Below are 21,540 nucleotides of genomic sequence, written 5' to 3'. Positions count from 1 at the left end.
AACTTACTCCCAATCAGAGTCGCTGAGTTGGAACGTGAGTTACACACATTCTGGGCACAATCCAATGCCCACGCTGTGCTTGAAAAGCAGCTCGCTGTGGAACAGTGCGGCCGATAAAAGCCGGGAAACCCCGCTCCCGGGATCTCCTCGGTTTTCAACGCCTCACGAGATCCGCCATGATCTTGTGAGACGTTGCGATGTAAATCCTGCCCATTGTGGGCGGGATTACTTTTTGGCAAATCTGCATATTAGAGCAAGACTGCTCGCTCACTCTAACGTGCAGAGTTGCCAGGTACCTGAGACTTTGGGATTCATCCCTTCACCTCGGGCCAGCGCCGTTCAGCATTGGTGTCCAGAAACAGGAACCAGACGGAATTGCATTCATGAGGATCTCCCAGGGGATCAGAGGCCCCCAGCTGCATGCCCTTTGGGCACCCTGGCAGTGCAAGCCTGGCACCCTGGCTGTGCCATCTGGGTGCCAACATGGCATGACCAAGATGCCCAGGTGGCACTGGCAGCCAAGCTGGCATTTTTTCACACACGCGGTCAGGCTGGGGGTGCCCTATTTGGGTGTTGTGGGTGGTCAGGAGATTTAAAAATGCCGACCCGATTTCTCACTACACTGGGGCGTTCCGGCGAGTGGAGCTCTTCAGTGTACAAAATGGGACTATGTGTGCTGCCGCGCATTCCCTGCTGAGGCCCCTTTTACAATGCGATGTGTTTCAAGGCACTGCGAGCACTGGGAAACACACAGCTAAATGTGCTCGCTATTGGACTTTGTTCCCAATTAGTTGAATCATGCCCTCTGCCACATAAGGGGGAGGGGGTGATGATTGTCCCTTTAAGGGCAACACAGCAGAGTAAGTGTCTCCTGGCCTGGCTGACCATTCGTGATTCCGAGTAGGGCATCAGCACAGGTAGAGTAGTTCTCTGAGGCAGAGATATCCTGCTGCTCTTGTAAATCCCTGTAAATAAATCCATTGTTGTTCATTAATGAAGTCGCTGTAAAGTGTCTCATTACAGAGGGCCCAAGATTTATGGGTATAGTTACATTTAATATTAGGATTGAGAGGGAGAAGCAAGAGTCACCACCCAAGTTTCAAAAGAATTAAGAACTATCCATGAATGCAACCAAAATTGAAAACAGTAAACTTACAGGAAAACTGGAACATTTTGAAGTACCAAAAATAAGAATTCTACTTGTCCAGTGAAACAACTATGGTTGCCATCGTCCCAGAGGGCCATAGGCTGCGCTCCCCTTTTGATCAAAAGCTGACTGGTGAGGATTTAACCTGAGGGTCAGCAGACCTTAGACGAGGGGAAAAGTTGCAATGACCTCGGTCTGTGCGGGAATTGAACCTGTGCTGTCGTTGGTGTCGCTCTGCATCACAAACCAAGGGTGGGATTCTCCGACCCCCCGCCGGGGCGGAGAATCGCCGGGGGGGGGGGGGGGTGGCGTGAATCCCGCCCCCGCCAGCTGACGAATTCTCCGGCACCGAAAATTCAGCAGGGGGCGGGAATCGCGTCGCGCCGGTCGGCGGGCCCCCCCCGGGCGATTCTCCAGCCTGCGATGGGCCGAAGTCCCGCTGCTGTCATGCCAGTCCCGCCGGCGTGAATCAAACCACCTGCCTTACCGGCGGGGACTGGCGGCGCAGGCGGGCTCCGGGGTCCTGGGGGGGGCGCGGGGTGATCTGGCCCCGGGGGGGTGCGATCGAGGCCCACCGATCTGTGGGCGGGCCTGTGCCGTGCGGGCACTCTTTTCCTTCCGCCTCGGCCATAGCCTCCGCGATGGGCGATGTGGAAGTGACACCCCCCTCCTGCGAATGCGCGGGGATGACGTCACCAGCCGCTGACGCTTCCACGCATGCGCGGACTTCCGCCATCCGACGCAGTTCCTTCGGCCCCGGCTGGCGTGGCGCCAAAAGCCTTTCCCGTCGGCCGGCGGCGCGCCACCCACTCCGGCGCAGGCCTAGCCCCTCAAGGTGAGGGCTTGGCCCCTAAAGGTGCGGAAAAATCTCACCTTTGGGGCAGCCCGACGCCGGAGTGGTTCCCGCCACTCCATCCCGCCGGGACACCCCGCCCCGCCGGGAAGGGGAGAATCCCGGCCCAACTGTCCAGCCAAATGAGTGAAGCAACCGCATTTGTTTGGGAAATGCTGCCACAATAGATCATTGTGCTTATTTGGCTTATTGGATCCAAGGTCAAATACAACCCACAATGATGCATCTGCTGATGTGCGGTTTGAACCTGCATTACAGGAGAAATTAGCAAGCCAAACGAATAGACATCTGCAAATGTTAAGTGGTTATTTGCTCCTACTCACTGTCTGGCGAGAAGACATCCTCACCCACTCCTCCTGTCCACCCTCTGTCCAACCTGCTTTCTCGCCTGTTGAACCACTTCCCTTTTGCTCAGAGGCTGTTCTCCAGCCACCATCAACATCTGCTCGATCCAGAATATACCGCGTCTTTAGCAGATGCAGACTGGCTTTCAGTGGTGCTAGCTTTGCACAAACCCTGTTCAGAGGTGCAACCACTGAGCAGCTTGCTGAACACTGGGCTGCCTGCTGTAAATATTTCAATTAGCAGGAGGCATGAGTTTACATGCTCTCTGCATCACTGCAGTCAGGTGTGCGTTAACCTCAGATCAGGCTTCAGGGGTGAAATTCTCCGTTATCGGCGCAAAGTCCGCCGATCGGCGCAAAAAACGGCGCAAATCCGACCTGCATCACGCCGCCAAAAACGGTGCGAAGTCTCCGGCCCGAAATGGGCTAGCAGCGACGTGACGTGATCCGCGCTTGCTCACGTTCACGCCGTGCGGCGCCATACGCGCCGCACGGCGTGACGGCTCATAAGGACGCGCTGCTCCCCCCCACCCGACCGGAACACCCGACCGGATGGCCGTCCGCTGCTCAGCCCCGAGGTTCCAGTCACGGGATGTGGAGGCGCTCTTGGACGTGGTGGAGCAGAGGAGGGAGGCCCTGTATCCCGGGCACGGCCGCAGAGTTGCCCCACGCCACAGCCGGCGTCTGTGGAGGGAGGTGGCAGAGGCCGTCACCGCTGTGGCCCTGACACCACGGACAGGCACCCAGTGCCACAAGAAGGTGAACGACCTTGTCAGAGCAGCCAGGGTGAGCCTCCCCCATATCCCCCATATCCCCCCTCCCCCATATCCCCCCTCCCCCATATCCCCCCTCCCCCATATCCCCCCTCCCCCATATCCCCCCTCCCCCATATCCCCCCTCCCCCATATCCCCATATCCCCCCTCCCCCATATCTCCCCTCCCCCATATCCCCCCTCCCCCATATCCCCCCTCCCCCATATCCCCCATATCCCCATATCCCCCTCCCCCATATCCCCCTCCCCCATATCCCCCATATCCCCCCTCCCCATATCCCCCATATCCCCCCTCCCCCATATCCCCCCTCCCCCATATCCCCCCTCCCCCATATCCCCCCTCCCCCATAGCCCCCTCCCCCATATCCCCCCCATATCCCCCATATCCCCCCTCCCCCATATCCCCCCTCCCCATATCCCCCTCCCCATATCCCCCATATCCCGCCCATATCCCCCATATCCCCCCTCCCCCACATCCCCCCTCCCCCATATCCCCCCTTCCCCATATCCCCCCTCCCCCATATCCCCTCTCCCCCATATCCCCCATATCCCCCTCCCCATATCCCCCATATACCCCCTCCCACATATCCCCCCACCCCCATATCCCCCATATCCCCATATCCCCCCTCCCCCATATCCCCCCTCCCCATATCCCCAAGTGAATCCAGCCCTAACCTTAACCTCTGCAATACACGCGCAACCGATGGCGTGCATTCATATACCTGTCTAACACTGTTGCCCTTTAACCCTGCCACCAACCCCGCCCCCCCCCCCCCTCCCCGCCACAGGAGAAACGCGCACACAACACCAGGGAGCATGTGAGGACTGGAGGAGGCCCCGCTGATGAGAGGCCACTGACCGAACACGAGGAAAGGGCCCTGGAACTGGCTGGCGGACCTGAGGACCGGGAGGTTGCTGATGCAGAGGCCGGGGGCGTACTAGCAAGTGAGCCACCGACAGCCCGTCCCCATATCCCCCCTCCCCTATATCCCCCTCCCCCATATCACCTGATCACTGCCTGCGTGTCTAACCATGCATGCTTCATTGTGTATCGCAGGAGCAAACGTCCAGGCACCCATCCCCGCAGATGCAGACCGCCCGCAGGATGCCCCTCGGAGGCCACGGGAGACGGAGAGACCCGGACCCTCCGGCATGCGACGCCCGCAGGATGCCCCTTGCACCCCACGGGAGACGGAGAGACCCGGACCTTCCGGCATGCGACGCCCGCAGGATGCCCCTCGCACACCACGGGAGACGGAGAGACCCGGACCCTCCGGCATGCGACGCCCGCAGGATGTCCCTTGGATACCGCGCGAGACGGAGAGACCTGGAGCAACAGGGAGACGACGCCCCCGTCTCGTGCGGGTGCGACGACGCAGGCGTGTGCCACCCAGCGACGAGAGGGGCAGTCACAGGCCCTCGTCACAGCCGAGCCAGGACACCACTACCCAGGACACCACTACCCAGGACACCACTACCCAGGACACCATTACCCAGGACACCCCTACCCGGGACAGCACTACCCAGGAAGACGAAATACCGGAAGAGTGACTCAGAGTGGATGGGTGGAGACGAACCCCCACCCCAAAGTGCCATGGACTCAGAGTGGGACGAAGAGCACGACACAACGCCACTGCTGTCACCAACACCCTCCACCATCGCAGAAACACTCACCTCGGTTGGGCACTTTAGTGATGAGGCGTCTGGTACACTCACTGGTGCGCACAACACAGCCGTCCCGGTACAGCAGGCGGAGGTAGGAGCAGCAGAGGGGCCGGGCGGTCGGAGGGCAGCCCAGCCCAAGCGAACATCTGCCGCCCAGATGGATCCCGGGAGTTACCACACCCACCCATAGATCCGATGCAACCACCGAACCGGAGACGAGCGAAGAGGGTGACGGCCGGCTTGCGGCGGCTGCAGTCGCAGGTGGAGGAGTCCACCCGCGTTCGGGAGCTCGGAGTGGTGCCGGTCATACGTGCCACCCAGGCCGACACCGCACAGGTGGCGTCCGCGGTGGAGGCAATGGGTGCGACGGTGACAGACATGGGGAACGGTTTGCGAGGCCTGGGGCTTTCCGTGCAGGCGGCGTTTGTGGCCCAGGACATGGCTGCCCTCTCACAGGAGGCCATGAGCCAGTGCCAGCGCCAGATGGCAGAGGCGCTCAACGCCATGGCCCAGTCTCTGCAGGCCATGGCCCAGTCTCGGCAGGCCATAGCCCAGTCTCAGCAGGCCATAGTCCAGTCTCTGCAGGCCATCGCTGAGGGCATCGGCGCCATTGGCCATGTGCGAGCCGGCGTCGCACAGTCACAGACAGGGTTTGCCAATCCCCTGAACTCCATGACTGCAAACCTGCAGACCCCTGTCGATACCAGCAAGGGCCTCCAGGACTGGCAGCGCCAGATGTCGGGGGGCGTCGGATGGCCAGTCCGTTCGCATCCCCCACCCATGTAGAGGCCTGGGGGCCATCGGGCACCCCGAGGGAGGAGGAGGTGCTGTGGTCCGTCCCGGGTCCCCTTGTAGGGGAGGTCCCGGAACACCAAGACACCCCGGACTCCTTCCCTTCTGTCCCAGGTGCATCGGGTGGGCAACGGGCAGGACAGGCTGGCAGCTCGCCATCCCAGTCGCCCGGGCCGCAGCCTGGCCCATCTAGGCCAGGACGCCCAGGAAACGGCCGCCAAAGGGATCCAGTGTCAGAGGGCAGGAATCACAGAAGTCCACCTCCAGTTCTGCTGTACCGTCTGGGGAACCACGTAGACATAGTCATAGGGTCCGTAAGGCCAAACAATTAGACACTGAATAAGTTGGCACGGGTGCAGGGCACAGATGAGTTTTAGGGGCTAGGGCATGTGCATGAACTACTTTCGTTATTAAAGTCAATGTTACACCTACAGAAGCTGTCTTTTTGCTCTGTCCAAAGCGTGCGGGGGTGTCATGTATGTCGAGCGCAAGTGTGTGTGTGAGGGGTGGTCTTACCTCAGCCCCAGGTGAGTCTGCCCCCTTCCCCCTGGGCCGCCAGCAACATCCCCCGGGCAGAGGACGGGACCGTGCGCTGCAGTGTCACAGCCGCATGCAGGGATGGTCCGGGTGGATGGTGGTACTGTGGCCATGGGTCAGACATAGTCCAACGATGTAGAGCCAGGAGCTCATCGCAGGGCGGGTTGTCATCATCCTCCATGGCCTGCAATAGACACGCGTCCACCGGCAACTGTGTGAGCCCTGCCGTTGTGCCGCAGGTGGATCGGCAATGGTGGGGGTGGTGTGCATGCGGGTGGGGTGGGTGGGGTTGGGGAGGGGGGGTGAGGGCGCTGGGTGGGTGGATGGGTGGGAGGTGTGGGTGGTCGGCTGTTGCCATGGTGGCGGTCTGTGGCCGTACTACCCGATTCCCACGCCCATCTAGTCAGTGAAGCGGGCGGCTATCAGCCTGTCCCGTGCCCGCTGGGCCAGCCGGTAACAGTGGACAGCCACCCGCCTGTGTCTACCCCGTCTGCCCTGACCATTGCCCCCATCCCCCTCATCTGGGGAGGACTGCGCCTCTTCCTGCTGCTCCTCCACTCCGCCTCCTCTGCCTGTGGCTCATCGCCCCTCTGCTGGGCTACATTGTGCAGGACACAGCACACTACAATGATGCGGCCGACCCTATCTGACCGATACTGCAGGGCACCCCCAGAGCGGTCCAGGCACCTGAAACGCATCTTCAGCACGCCAAAGCACCTCTCTATCACTCCCCTTGTCACTACATGGGCATCATTGTAGCGGTTCTCCGCCTCATTGCGTGGCCTCCGTACAGGCGTCATCAGCCACGAGCGCAATGGGTAGCCCCTGTCGCCCAGCAACCAGTCCCTCAGCCGGGGATGGCATCCCTCGTACATGCCGATGATGGATGACCGCGGCAACACGTATGAGTCGTGTACACTGCCCGGGTAACGGGCGCAGGCGTGCAGGATCATCATGCGGTGGTCGCAGACCACCTGTATGTTCATCGAATAGGTACCCTTCCTATTGGTGAACACGGCCCTGTTATCTGCAGGTGGCCGCACGGCGACGTGCATCCCATCAATCGCGCCCTGCACCATGGTGAACCCGGCCACGGCAGAGAAGCCCACGGCCCGGGCATCTTGGCTGGCCCGGTCCACAGGGAAGCGGATGTAGCGGTGCGCCACGGCATATAGGGCATCTGTCACTGCCCGGATGCACCGGTGCACCGATGTCTGCGATATGCCGGACAGGTCCCCACTCAGTGCCTGGAATGACCCCGTTGCATAAAAGTTCAGGGCCACCGTAACCTTGACGGACACGGGGAGAGGGTGTCTCCCGCCAGTGCCACGCGGTGACAGGTGTGCCAGCAGGTGGCAGATGTGTGCCACGGTTTCCCGCCTCATCCGGAGTCTCCTCCTGCATTCCCGGTCCGTGAGGTCCTGGTATGACTGCCGGGGCCGGTACACACGGGGCGCCCTCGGGTGCCTCCGTTGCCGTGGGGCCGCGACGTCCTCCTCCCCCTCTTCGTCCTGTCGGTCAGGTGACCCTCCAGCCTGGGCGGCTGCCGCCTGCCCCTCTGCGGCAGCCTGCGCCGCCTCTCTGGCACGCTCCTCCTCCTCCTCCTCATCCAGGGCAACATAGACATTAGCGGCTGCCACCACGGCGGCCAACATCGCTGGCTGATCGGAAAACATGACGGCCTGGTAGGGGGGGGGAACGACGACATGTCATCATTGCCCATGCCCCCTCCTCCCCCCAGCCAGGTGGCATGGACCGCATGTGTCCAACTGTTGGAGGCTGGCACCTGGCCAGGTGGACCAACTCACTTGCCCTCGCACCCCCCGTTCCCATCACGGACCCCCCCATCTCCACGGCACGTACCCCATCCTCCTCCCCGGCACGGACCCCCCCATCCCCCCTCCCCGGCACGGACCTCCCCCATTCTCCTCCCCGGCACGGACACCATCCTCCTCCCCGGCACGGACACCATCCTCCTCCCCGGCACGGACCCCATCCTCCTCCCCGGCACGGACGCCCACATCCCCCCTCCCCGGCACGGACCCCCCCATCCTCCTCCCCGGCACGGACCCCATCCTCCTCCCCGGCACGGACGCCCCCATCCCCCCTCCCCGGCACGGACCCCCCATCCTCCTCCCCGGCACGGACCCCATCCTCCTCCATGGTACGGACCCCCAATCCCCCATCCCCAGCACGGACCCCACCATCTACCTCCCCGGCACGGGCCCCCCCATCCTCCTCCCCGGCACGGACCCGCCATCCTCCTCCCCGGCACGGACCCCCCATCCCCCTCCCCGGCACGGACCCCCCATCCCCCTCCCCAGCACGGACCCCCCACCCTCCTCCCCGGCACGGACCCCATCCTCCTCCCCGGCCCTCCCTGACACGGACCCACCCATCCCGCTCCCCGGCACGGACCCCCCATCCTCCTCCCCGGCACGGACCCCCCATCCTCCTCTCCGGCCCTCCCCGGCATGGACCCCCCATCCCCCTCCCGGCACGGTCCCCCCATCCTCCTCCCCGGCACGGACCCCCCCATCCTCCTCCCCAGCACGGACCCCCCCATCCTCCTCCCCGGCACGGACCCCATCCTCCTCCCCGGCACAGACCCCCCCATTCCCCCTCCCCGGCACGGACCCCCCCATCCTCTTCCCCGGCACGGACCCCCCATCCTCCTCCCCGGCCCTCCCCGGCATGGACCCCCCATCCCCCTCCCGGCACGGACCCCCCTATCCTCCTCCCCGGCACGGACCCCCCATCCCCCTCCCCGGCACGGACCCACCATCCCCCTCCCCGGCACGGACCCCCCATCCTCCTCCCCGGCACGGACCCCCCATCCTCCTCCCCGGCACGGACCCCCCATCCCCCTCCCCGGCACGGACCCCCCATCCTCCTCCCCGGCACGGACCCCCCATCCTCTTCCCGGCGCTCCTCGGCACGGAGCCCCCATTCCCCCTCCCCGGCACGGATCCCCCATCCTCCTCCCCGGCACGGACCCCCCATCCTCCTTCCCAGCACGGACCCCCCATCATCCTCCCCGGCACGGACCCCCCACCCCCCTCCCGGCACGGACCCCCCATCAACTTCCCCGGCACGGAACCCCCCATCCTCCTCCCCGGCCCTCCCCGGCATGGACCCCCCATCCCCCTCCACGGCACGGACCCCCCATCCCCCTCCCCGGCACGGACCCACCATCCTCCTCCCCGGCCCTCCCCGGCACGGACCCCCCATCCTCCTCCCCGGCACGGATCCCCCATCCTCCTCCTTGGCCCTCCCCGGCACTGACCCCCTCCCCCCTTCCGGCACTTCCCCGGAGCCCAGCCCACTCTAACCACCCCCCCCGCCGCACACACGCACACAACCCTACACACACCTCTCCCCCACACATTCAGACTGCGGCCACGCCATCGCCTGCCCAGCAGCCAACCCCCCAGGCCGTCACTCACCTCCACGCTGGTCGGCGTAAACCTGGAGCACAGGTTGACGCCGATTAAAAGGAGGTTTGATTTACGTCGACGTGACCCGTCATCACGTCGACGAGACTTCGGCCCATCCGGACGGGAGACTATCGGCAGGCCCAAAATCGGCTGCCTTGCGCCCACCCGTGCCATTCTCCGACGTCTGCAGCGCCATTAATGCCCCGCCGACTTTTCTCCCTTCGGAGACTTCGGCGGGTGGGTGGTCGGAGAATGACGCCCCAGGTACCCAATTAGCAGCCATCTCCTATTCTCCCCTGTTGGGAAAGTTACTGATAAAAGGATTATAATAAAAGTAAAATGCACAGAATCCGAAGTGACCCTGTGATATTGGTTTGCAATTGGTTCTGAGACGGGAGACAGAGCAGGGAATAAAGGGAGTATACTCTGATTGGTGGGTTGTAATAAGTGGTGTTTGCCAAAGATCTGTACATACACCTCAGCTTTTCACCAAATATACCAAAGACTCTGATGAAGGAATGAGGAATGGTGTAGCCAGCTTCACAGCTGACAATAATTCAAGAGCAACAGGACGCTGTGTAGATGGGAGCAGGATGTTACAAAGAGGTGTACCTAGGCCCAGCAAGGGGGAAAATGGGTGACCAACAGATTTCCGTGTTGGAGGGGATGAAGTCAGCCATTTTGGAACCAAGATAAAATTGTGGGATTTTCTTGATAGCAAGAGACTAGGAATTATGGGATCTAATTAGAATGTCCTTAGCTTAAGGGGGCCGCAATATAATGGGCGGAAGTTATGTTTCTGTTGTGCAGGGTCTTGGTGAGACCCAATCTGGACAGGCACATCCAAGTTGGGCACCAATCCTTGGAAATATATATTGGCCTCAGAGGTTTTGTAACACATATTGCCTAGAATAAGGGTTAAATTATGATTCCTGATTGTGTAACGTTAACTTGATTTCCTGTGAAGTTAGCGGCTTGAACAGGGGCGTTTAAAATGATAAAGCAATTCAATAATGTCAATGCAGTGAACCCTTTTCCTCTCATACAGAAATAAAATACTTCAGACGCTGGAAATCTGAGGTCAAAACAGAAAACTCTGGAAATATCCAGCAGGTCAGTCAGCAACTGCGGAGAGAGAAAAACAGAGTTAATGGGCAAAATCTAACAGCCGTGTCATGCCTGACTCAGGATGCACAATAGAGGGAACGCAAACCTGCATTTAAACTGGATAGTAAGGCACACTTTGATATGCACTCGCCGGAGTTACTCAAGGGTTGGGATCTAACCCTTGTCCTTTGGAGACTCTGAGCAAGTGCCGGTTAGTGTTGGTCTCCACCAACTTGAACCAGGCATACTGGCACTTTGGTTCGGTCTCCCAGATGTTTGAGGGCCCCTGGGAAGTTGGGCATTGGGCAGTGTGGTACCCTAGGACCCCTGATGACATGTGGGCACTCCAGCACTGCCAGCCTGGCAGGGGCAATGCCAGGGTAACATTTTGTCTGTGCTGGGGATTGTGCCTGGGGGCACCCTGCCCTTATGAGATGGAATGCGAGAGGCACAATACCCCCTTATAGGTGTGTGTGGGGTTTCCGGAGGTCCTAGTTGGGGGAGGGGGGGGGGGCGCACAAGATCCCTTCCTGCACTGGCGAGCGGAGTTTGTTAATGTAGAAAATGGGACTGAATGCGTTCCCCGCTGAGGCGTTAGATCTTGCCCAATATTTCAGGTTGATGACCTTTCTTCAGAAGAAGAGACAATCGAAAATAAAATCAAGATTGCAAGGAAAAAGAAGCAAAATGAAGGCAGAGGTTCCAGTTGAAATTGTTAACGAAGTGTCAATACCCAATGACTGTAAAGTGACTAATCTAAAGGTGAGATGACATTCTTCGAGTTTATGTTGAATTTCATAGAACAGTGCAGGAGACCAGCAACAGAGAACCAAGTGAGAGAATGGGAGGGGTTTAGAAGCTTGAAAGGTTCTCATGAGTTGACTGGATGGAAGTGTTCCACAAAGTGGTCATCCAATCTGCGTTTGATCGCCCTCGTGCAGATGGGCCGGCTTTGAGAGCAGAGAGCACAGCATATTAAATTGAAGGAAGTCGATATAAATTGCTATTTTACCTGAGAGAACGTGTGTCTTTGGATGTCGAGGAGATGGATGGGCAGGGGTTTTTCTTGGAAATTAGCCCTGGAGAAAGGAGGGAGTGTTGGGGCTGACAGAGGAGTGGACCAGGATGTTGCCGAGGGAAGGGCCCTTTCAGAATGCTGAAAGGGGAGGGGACGGAAAGTTGTGTTTGTTGATGATGTCACACTGGAGGTGGCGGAAATGGCGATGGATGATCGTTGAATATAGCAGTTGGGGTGGCAGGCGAGGGGTATGGGCACCTGATGACTTCAGCAGGGAGAGAAAGTGGTGAAATCAAAAACACACGAAATGGAATGGACACAGTTAAGGGTCCTGTCAACTGTTATCGGTGAATCTTTTTTTAAAAAGTTCTGTGGTGAAAGTTTGCATCTTGAATACAGATGCAATAGAGGCAAGTGCATGAGGAGATTGGACCAGACCCCGACAAAAAACAAGGGCTGGAGCTTTCTGGCTGTTTGCTGTCGGCGGGATTCTCTGGTCTTGCCGGCAGTGCATCCCCATTCGTGGGCTTCCTGGTGACGTGGGATGGCTTCAATGGGAATTCTCATTGAGAGTGGTGCGAGCAGAGAATCCCACTGCCAGCGAACGGACAACCGCCTCGCGCCGCTGAGAAACACGTAACTGGGAGGCCGGAGAATAATATAATAATCGCTTATTGTCACAAGTAAGCTTCAATTCAGTTACTGTGAAAAGCCCGTAGTCGCCACATTCCGGCGCCTGTTTGGGGAGGCCGGTACGGGAATTGAACCCGCGCTGCTGCCTTGTTCTGCATCACAAGCCAGCTGTTGAGTCCACTGTGCTAAACCACCACCCAAGGTGTGAGGAAATGTAGTCAAACCAGCTGTGGGAGTCAGCAGACTTACAGCAAAAATTGGTTTACAGCTTATCCCCAGAAATGAAGATGGAGAAGTCGAGGAAGGAATGGGAAGAGTCAGAGGTCAACAGCATGAAAGTAAGAGAAGAGTAGAAACTGGGAACATTGTTGAATTTCCAGTTCGGGCGAGAGCAGAGCTCAACCTAAAACTGTCATCACTATACCGAACAAAAGAGGTGAGTGTTATATTACATTGTGTAATATCTTGTTACTCATTTGCTTTCTGCCAAGATGGTCATATACTTGATGTTCATTAACACGAGAAGTCTTCAAATAAAGCAAACACTATTTATTGAGTAATGATAAGAATTTAACCTAGTGGTTATCTAAGCTGTTATTTCTGTATGTTAACCCTTACAGACATGCAGATCACTACAGTGAGGGAGGGGGGCCTGAGTAGGACTGGGGCATGGAATGTTCCAGATATCCCACAAAAAAGTTTGTATTTATTCTGCTCAGAATTCTGCTATTCCCACTTCCTCTAGATGTTTGATTTGTTTCTTTACTTGCCCCATTGCCACTCACTTTGACCTTCCACCAAAAACTCCTCCGTCATTTAATTTCTTCTTTTCTCCACCCGATATAAGACTTTCCATTTTTTCTCTTTACTTCCCCCCCCCCCTCCAACCCTTTCGCTTGCATTTCTACTTTTTTGCAGTTCTGAGGGAAGGTTGTTACCTGAACCTTTTAGGGTTGCAGTGTTCCAGTGCCTCCCCTGCTGGAGGTCCCAGATGGGCCCAAATCCATCTTCCTCCTTCGGGATGCACTCTTCATGGGTTGTAGGGGCAGCGAGTAAAATCAACTTCACTTGAAAGCCTTGCAGGTGAAAGATCTGAGGGGGTTTCCATCCAGCTGATGTGATTTTCTCTTTCCAGGAATTTACAGGTGCTGTTTCCTCTGCCTGAGCCAGCAGGTGTGGGGCACAGGTGAGATTTAAAGCACTGATTTTTTTTTTCACTGTCTCTGTCTGGACTGCTCTAGCTCCCAGGTACCCAGGTAAGGGTGTCACTTATGGGGGACTTCTAGCAGGAGTCTCTCTCTCATGGGGGTGTTTCTGGTGGGGTTCTCTGTAATGGGGATTTCTGGAGGGGGTCCCAGTATTGAGGAGCTTCTGGTGAGGTCTCTGTAATGGGGAGGGGTTCTGGTGGGGTTCTCTCTTATGGGGGGATTTCTAGTGGGGGTCTCTGCAATGGAGGGGGAGGGGGTTCTGGTGGGATCACTCTTTTCGGGGGTTACTTCCAGGGGGTCAAAGCAGGTGTCTGGTGGGGTGGAGTGGGGGGGGGCAGTCTTCCATTGTGGTGTGATGAGATTTACCCTCTGATGAACTTTGGGGGCATCTCCCTAAAAGAGTTACCCCCTTGGTCCACCGTGAAGTCCACTGTGCCAGGACCACGCTGGTGAATACCTGCACCAATTCTCGCCCACATGAATCCCGGCCCAGAGGAACGGAGAATCACACAGGCTTGGAGAATATGATGCCCAGCCTGTCAATTTGATTCATGTGCATCCTCCCGTTGACGTGCCGCGTGAACCTTGATGCTGCCGCCAGCAGGGGACCGGAACATCCGAACGGGATCGGCCATTCTTTTGCCCGATGCTGGAGTTAAACAGAGTGCTACCTTAGCAGCAGAATAACACCTTAAATAGTCTCATATCTCTGTCCTTATAAATTGTTGATCGTCTGTCTCGTGTCAGCAGTTTCATGGGGGATGAGCTCGGGAATATTATTAAATGCTTAAATTGTAAAATTCATGTTATCATTTTCAATTCTGGAACTATCTCATTCGATGAGTTTGCTGTCAGCTCCTCCTTGATTTTCCCCAAGATCAAACGCATTTTGAGGTTTTTCCGACTGGTGCTGTCCACATTGTGGCCTCCTGGGCTTCTTAACTCGAGAACCAACTCCGTGAACGTCATTAACCATTAACCAGGGAAGGGTCATTCCAGTTGAGTCCCGTCTTATCCTCACCCAAAGTTCATGTGCTACATGTTTATATTTTCACAGAAATTGATAATCAATGATGGGATACTTGGCTGATGTTTTCCTCCTTAATCTCAGGGATATGGTCAGCTCTATCACCCTCACTGTTGTTGAGGTGATGCATAGGTTTGAGCTACCCGCGTCATTTAATTTTTATTTATTTCTAAACAGCAAACAAGCTTACATTCTTTCTAAGAACTTAGTCTTCATTTGTGTTTATTTTCCATTATGCTTCACATTCCAGAGGCACACTATTTATAGAATCCCTACAGTGCAGAAGGCCATTTGGCCCATTAAGGAACCACCGACCCTTGGAAAGAGCACCCTACCTGACCCATCCCCCTGCTCTATGCCTGTAATCCCAACTAACCTGCACATCTTTGGATACTAAAGGGTAATTTAGCATGGCTAATCCACCTAACCTGCACATCTTTCGACTGTGCCAGGAAACCAAAGCGGTGGGAGGGAGCCCACGCAGACACAAGGAGAACATTCAAACTCCACACATCCAAGCTTGAAATTGAACCCGGCTCCCTGGCTCTCTGAGGCAGCAGTATGAACCACTGTGCCGCCATGCCACCCACTACCACACTGCAAGAGACTGAATTCACTCATCCACTTTATATCATTGGGCAATATTTATCCAAATCCTTTAAGAAATGCGATACGTTGCAGGTTGTACAAAGAAAAAGATACTGTGGTAAAGCTTTTCCCCTTTAAATGGGCATGGTCCGGGCCCCCTGACGCCATAACGCATGTGACATCATACGTAGGAAGCATTTGCACATGCGCAAATCGCTGTTCCTGTACCGGGGGCCGTTTTCGTGATTGTGCATGTGTGGCGTCTCGCTCATATGCAAACGGACCTTCCCGTTCTGTGTGCTTCTCGCGCAACTGTGCATGTGCAGTCCCTTTAGAAAGATGGCCTACTGCTAATCCTACTATAGCTCCCAGACTGACTAACCAGTTGCTGCAATCCACATGGTGGGTGTAATAGTGAATCAACCCTGTGTCTCTACTCACTGACTGTCTCCACTGGAAAGAGGCAGATCATTGTGTGGTGTCCTTTATATATGGGTTGGTGTAATGCCCTCCTGTGGTCGTGTCACCTCTGTGTGTATCGTGAATGTCCATTGGTCGTGTCCTATCTAACTGATCTATTGGTTGAGTGTGTGTGTGTGATGTCTCTGGTGCTCCCTCTAGTGTCTAGCGAGTCTACATGTATTTACATTGATGCACATCACCACACTCAGCTCCCACCATAATCTCGGACAGTGACAAATAATGAAATATAACCAAAGTCAACATTAATAACTGATTGAGAGATAAAGGGCGTCATTCTCCGACCCCCCGCTCCCGCCGAAGTCTCCGGTACCCGAGATTGGGCGGGGGAGGGAATCGGGCCGCACCGGTTGGCGGGACCCCCCGCCCAATTCTCCGGCCCGGATGTGCCGAAGTCCCGCCCAGAAATTGCCTGTCCCGCCGGTGTAAATCAAAGCTGGTATTTACCGGCGGGACCAGGCGGCGTGGACGGGCTCCGGGGTCCTGGGGGGGCGTGGGGCGATCTGAACCCGGGGGGTGCCCCCACGGTGGCCTGGCCCGCGATCGGGGCCCACCGATCCGCGGGCGGGCCTGTGCCGTGGGGGCACTCTTTCCCTTCCGCCACGGCCTCCACCATGGCGGAGGCGGAAGAGACTCTCCCCACTGCGCATGTGCGGGAAACTGTCGGTGGCCGCTGACGCTCCCGCGCATGCGCCGCATTTCCGCGCCAGCTGGCGGGGCAACAAACGCCATTTCCGCCAGCTGGCGGGGCAACAAACGCCATTTCCGCCAGCTGGCGGGGCGGAAATCCCTCCGGCGCCGGCCTAGCCCCTCAATGTTGGGGCTCGGCCCCCAAAGATGCGGAGCACTCCGCACCTTTAGGCCGGCGTGATGCCCGTCTGATTGGTGCCGTTTTTGGCGCCAGTCGGCGGACATCGCGCCGTTGGGGGAGAATTTCACCCAAGATTTGGCCAGGTATTGGGTTTAATACCTGATCAAATTTGGGATGAGGAAAGAAAGTATTTCACTCACTGTGTCTGTCTCTTCATTGTCTGTATCTGGTTTTATAAATTATACAGCAGATCAGAATGGCAACATTACTTTACCAGGTTCAGCTGGAACCTTTGTCCAATCGGGAAAATTCCAGCTATTTTTTAATATGAAGTTAGCACTATTACTCAGTTAAATTATTGATAGACTGTGTTACAAAATAAATGTTAACCTTGTAACATTGGCACGGCTTTCCACGCGGCAACAGGTCCAAGGCTGGCAAACTGCCCAAAGGAAGATTCCAAGAAAAACATTGGTATCCCAGTGAGTGCCAGCATGAGTGTGTAGGGAATAAGAAATGCACCTGGAAAATATAAGAAAGAACTTCAATGGAGGGTTGAAAACACTGTTAAGCAGAATCTCCTTGTTCACATCAGGCGTGTTGGGTTCCAATTACCTCTGAAACCTTTATGAAAACTCTTCCTTCTCTCCTTATTTCCTTTCTCTCACTCTTTTTCTTTCTTTCCTTCTTTCTTTCTTTCTTTCTTTCTCACTTTCTTTCTCTCTTTCTTTCTTTCTCTCTTTCTTTCTCTCTACCTAGCCATCACTTGTGCAGCAATATCTTTCCTTCTAATTATCCCAATATAGAAAATTAATTTGTCTCCATTCTCTCCTTTTTTTTGGCCATATCATGATCCCTATAAGATTTTTTACGATTTGATTGTACATTAAAATATTGGACGTGTTAATCTCGCAGTTTTAAATGTTCAGTAAATGAAGGAAGTTGTAGAGAAATTCACATTTTGTGAATTTCATTCTCTAACTGAATCAACATATTTTCTGTCCCTTTTTGCAATTGTGTTTTTACATGTTTGTTGGTGGTTTCCATCATTCCAAACAGGTTTGAATCCAACCTCCAAACCTGACCCCATGGTCTGACTGAGGCTAAAAACTGAGGGTTTCAGACATTGTGCAGTAAATGTGACTGAAGTGGACGATTCATGAGTTTTAAACAATATCACTTCAAGGCAAAAATGGATAGTTGTTTTAATAATTTTGAATATCTTTTAAATTGTCATCTATTTGATGCATCTCACTCTTACCTATAATTCTGAACTATCACCCACATCCCTGGTCAAATTGCATAAATAGTTTAATACTGTGAGATTGAATTTATCATTGACATTAAAAAAAATTCCCCTGTACCTCCTCCATTTTTGTAAACCAGGTAAGGGAATCTCCAGACATTGCCGTAACCCACAGCGTAACCAATCAATGAGAGCAAGTAGTCTGTCTTCGAGGACCAGTTGCCGCGCTCCACATTCTCGTCACTTTCACCCACATGGTCATTGGTGACCGCCTGGAGGGAAAGAGAGGAAATGGCTGACTCATAAATTAGACTTTCTCAGATTTGAACTCAAACTGAAAACAGCTTTGACCCACGACAGAAATAGGTGCGATTTAACCACCACGTTGTGATCTGAGCGTGCTGGTTAAAACGCGGGAATGGCCAAAATCGGGATTCATGCTGGGTGCAAATCAGTTTGCCATCTAACTGGCCCACTTCTGATGGCGAGTTCCACATCTCGCCCAAATGTGACGAGCATATTATCAGCCCCAATTTGTATTAATTTCCATCTCATTAGCGAAATTGAAGTCAAATACAATGGCCTCCCGGGAATTAACCGATTCCCCAGCAAGAAATTACGCATGCGTTGCATAGTCCTCCTTTTTAAAAAGGTGAAGCTGGCGCAATGGCTGCTGAAGGAAACTGAGAAGTTGAGGAGCCATTTCCATTTTCCGGCAGGAAGCTCAAGGGTACTGGAGCTGCTGCCCAGTGCTCGGGGGGCTGGAGGTGGGGGTGGGGGAACCGATCGGGAGATTGGGCTCGTTCGGACCCCTCAGGGGGTTGGGATCATTCGGGGGCTGAAGTGTTGCATTGCGGGGGCACCCCTGGCTGGGGGTGGGTGAGGGACTTTGTGTCTGTGAGGTCTTCAAGTCATCTTTAAATATTGTGGATACCCATAAAAGGGGCAACTACAGCTGCAGTCTGTCTGTCCTAACAGTCTCTTCCAGGACAGAGCACTGATCTTGGTTCTATGCTGAAGGTCAATTTGTTATGGACCAGGGTTTAAAGAACCCCAAAGTGTATCATGGAGTTCACCTGACCCACAACTTTTAATATTGTGGTATGGGGCGCACACGGCCCACTCTACAGGTGTGGTACAGCAGAAATGGAAAAGTATTTTTAAAGCAAAACAATGTTTATTCTATGAGCTCAAGTTCACCTTTTTAAAACATACAGTGAACATCTCAGCAACCATCAATTCAAATACAACCCCCAAAGAATACAACACTAAATAATCCTTTAAGCTTTCCTTTTAACATCCATACGACTTAAAACACCTTTTACCAGAAGCACATCAGGTTAAAGTCACTACTGTTATTAGTTTTAAATCACCAGGATTGATTTACAGTCTTTACATTACAGAGAGAGAGACTCTAATACACCTTCTGGCTGTGACTACAGCGATCCAGTTCTGAAAATGAAACTAAAACACACCCTGCAGCAAACATCCTAAAGAAAAGTAAAAAGCTGACAGACAACCCAGCTCCACCCCCTCTCTGACATCACTGCAGTAATGAACACTCATTTCTTCAAGGTACTCACACATGACACCACCCCCAAGAAAAAAAAAAAAACCATCAACTTCAAGATGATTTCATTTTTCACCTTTTCACTGTCTTTTAAGAAATGCACACAGGAAATATACTTTTTCATTTAAAAAAACAACACACGCAAACAGGTACAAAAATATAATCCACTTTTTTTTCATTCTTCTTCCTCCAACTGAAATGCGTCTCAATTGACAGTCTCTTTGGACAAGAAGGTCCAAATTTGTTTATTCAGTTGTCCTGATGATTGATGGTTTAACTACCTTAAACACATGAGTAGGTTCTGAAGTGCAATATTTCTTTATTCAGTTGTTCTGGGGATTGTATAATAGGTGATTTGGTTGCCTTCAATTACACTAATAGGTTCTGAAGCGCAAGAAATTTAACTGTCTTGGGAATATAGGTTTATGGATTTGACAGATATTTGGGATTCTGAAGAGACTAATGTTTTTTCAAGAGTTTATACAAGGGATGTAAATTTATTGTCCCTGTGAGGGGAGTAATCCCCCATTACAGGGGTTCTCATGGGGGGTCCCGCATTACAGGGGTCCCTGAGGAGCATTCCCCTATTACAGGGATCCCTCTGCAGGATCCCCCGATTACAGAGGTTCCTGTTGGGTATCTCCCTAGTACAGGGGTCCATGGGACGGGGGGGTGTCAGGTCACCCCCCGTACTTTGGTGTAGGGTACACCCAGACAATCTGGTGATGGGGAGGCTGCTGTGCAGTCCGGGAGAGCGGTGGTCATGACCAATCTGCAGTCTGGGGGGGGTTGTTGTTGATTTGTGGTGGGGTAGCTGGCCATGGGACTCCGCTATCGGACTGCCGAATTTCGGAATTCCGTGTGAATTCCCCCATATTGATGGGATCTCTTGTATAAACTCTTGAAAAAACATTAGTCTCTTCAGAAACCCAGATATCTGTCAAATCTCTAAACCCATATTCCCATGACAGCTAAATTCTTTTGTACTTCAGAACCCACTCGTGTGATTGAAGGGAACCAAATCATGGCCAGGATTCTCCGATCCCGCGGCCAAGTTCTGACGTCGGCGTCAAAAGCGCTGAGAGCCACTCCGGCATCAATGGGACGCCAGGCCCAAGTATTCACCCCTTCCTAGAGGGCTAGTACGGCGCCGGACTGGTGTCGCTGGTCCGTTGCTTGAAAGCTGGCGCGCCACGGCCGGCCAAGTCCGTGCATGCGCGCCACGGTCAGCGCGAGTCCGCGCATCTATGTAGGTTCCCGTCTCCACTCCGGCCAACGCGCTCTGTGGCCGAGCCCTACAGGGGCCCGGCGCGGAGGAACATAGGCCCCCCACGGAATTAGCCCGCCCGCCAATCGGTAGGCCCCGATCGTGGGCCAGGCCACAGTGGAGGCCCCCTCATGGAGTCGGATCCCCCCGCACACCCCATCAGGATGGCCCCCGCAGCCAGAACTCCGAGGTTTCGCTGGGTGGGACCATGCATAACCCTCGCTGACAGGACTCGGCCAAACTCAGCAGGCACTCAACCCGTCGAGACGCAGAGAATCGCCGGGGGGCCACTTTCAATGGCCCCGACCGGCGTGGTACTGACCCCGCGGGCACCAGAGAATCATCAGCCCGGCATCGGAGCGGCGTGGCACGATTCTCCCCCCCCCCCCCCCCCCCGCGCCTTTTCTCCGACCCGGCTCAGGATCGGAGAATCCCGGCTCATATATCTTACATTCCTCAGGACAACTGAAAAATAAATATTGCACTTCAGAACCTACTGGTGTGTTTCGGATAGCCAAACCATCAGTCATCCATTCATCACTGAGTGTCTTTAAGACAGAGATCGAGAGGTTCTTGATAAATTAGTGAATCAGGGATTATGGGCAGAAGGCAGGAGAATGGGGATGAGAAAATATCAGCCATGATTGAATGGCGGAGCAGACTCGATGGGCTGAGTGGCCTAATTCTGCTCCTATGTCTGATGGTCTTATGGTCTGATCAGGACAACTGTGGGCTAATTCTGTCGGTGGGCGGGCTAATTCCATGGGGGGCCTGTGTTCATCTGCGCCGGGCCTCTGTAGGGCTCCGCCACAGTGGGCCGCACGGTTGCACAAGTGGATAGCACTGTAGCTTCACAGTGCCAGGGTCCCAAGTTCAATTCCCCGCTGGGTCACTGTCTGTGCGGAGTCTGCACGTTCTCCCCGTGTCTGCGTGGGTTTCCACCGGGTGCTCCGGTTTCCTCCCACAGTCATAAGACGTGCAGGTTATGTGGATTGGCCATGATAAATTGCCCTTAGTGTCCAAAATGGTTAGGAGGG

At 55.0% G+C, this 21,540-nt stretch overlaps 1 protein-coding gene across 1 annotated transcript in view; it reads right to left on the bottom strand.

Moving 5' to 3' along the window:
* The window catches only part of LOC140418104 (sodium- and chloride-dependent neutral and basic amino acid transporter B(0+)-like), an 80,619-nt gene extending 59,586 nt beyond the window's left edge, over positions 1-21,033 (bottom strand). The window contains exons 1-3 of the mRNA XM_072501523.1: positions 21,001-21,033; positions 17,785-17,938; positions 16,811-16,942 (exon numbers count right to left, since the gene is read on the bottom strand). Of these exons, the coding sequence (XP_072357624.1) occupies positions 16,811-16,942; positions 17,785-17,938; positions 21,001-21,033 (319 nt within the window). The remainder of the gene's footprint in view (positions 1-16,810; positions 16,943-17,784; positions 17,939-21,000) is intronic.
* Positions 21,034-21,540: the final 507 nt, after the last annotated feature.

The sequence above is a fragment of the Scyliorhinus torazame genome, chromosome 5 (genome assembly GCF_047496885.1).
Source record: "Scyliorhinus torazame isolate Kashiwa2021f chromosome 5, sScyTor2.1, whole genome shotgun sequence".
In the NCBI taxonomy this organism is placed as follows: domain Eukaryota; kingdom Metazoa; phylum Chordata; class Chondrichthyes; order Carcharhiniformes; family Scyliorhinidae; genus Scyliorhinus; species Scyliorhinus torazame.
This window is presented reverse-complemented; position numbering and strand designations above follow the sequence as displayed.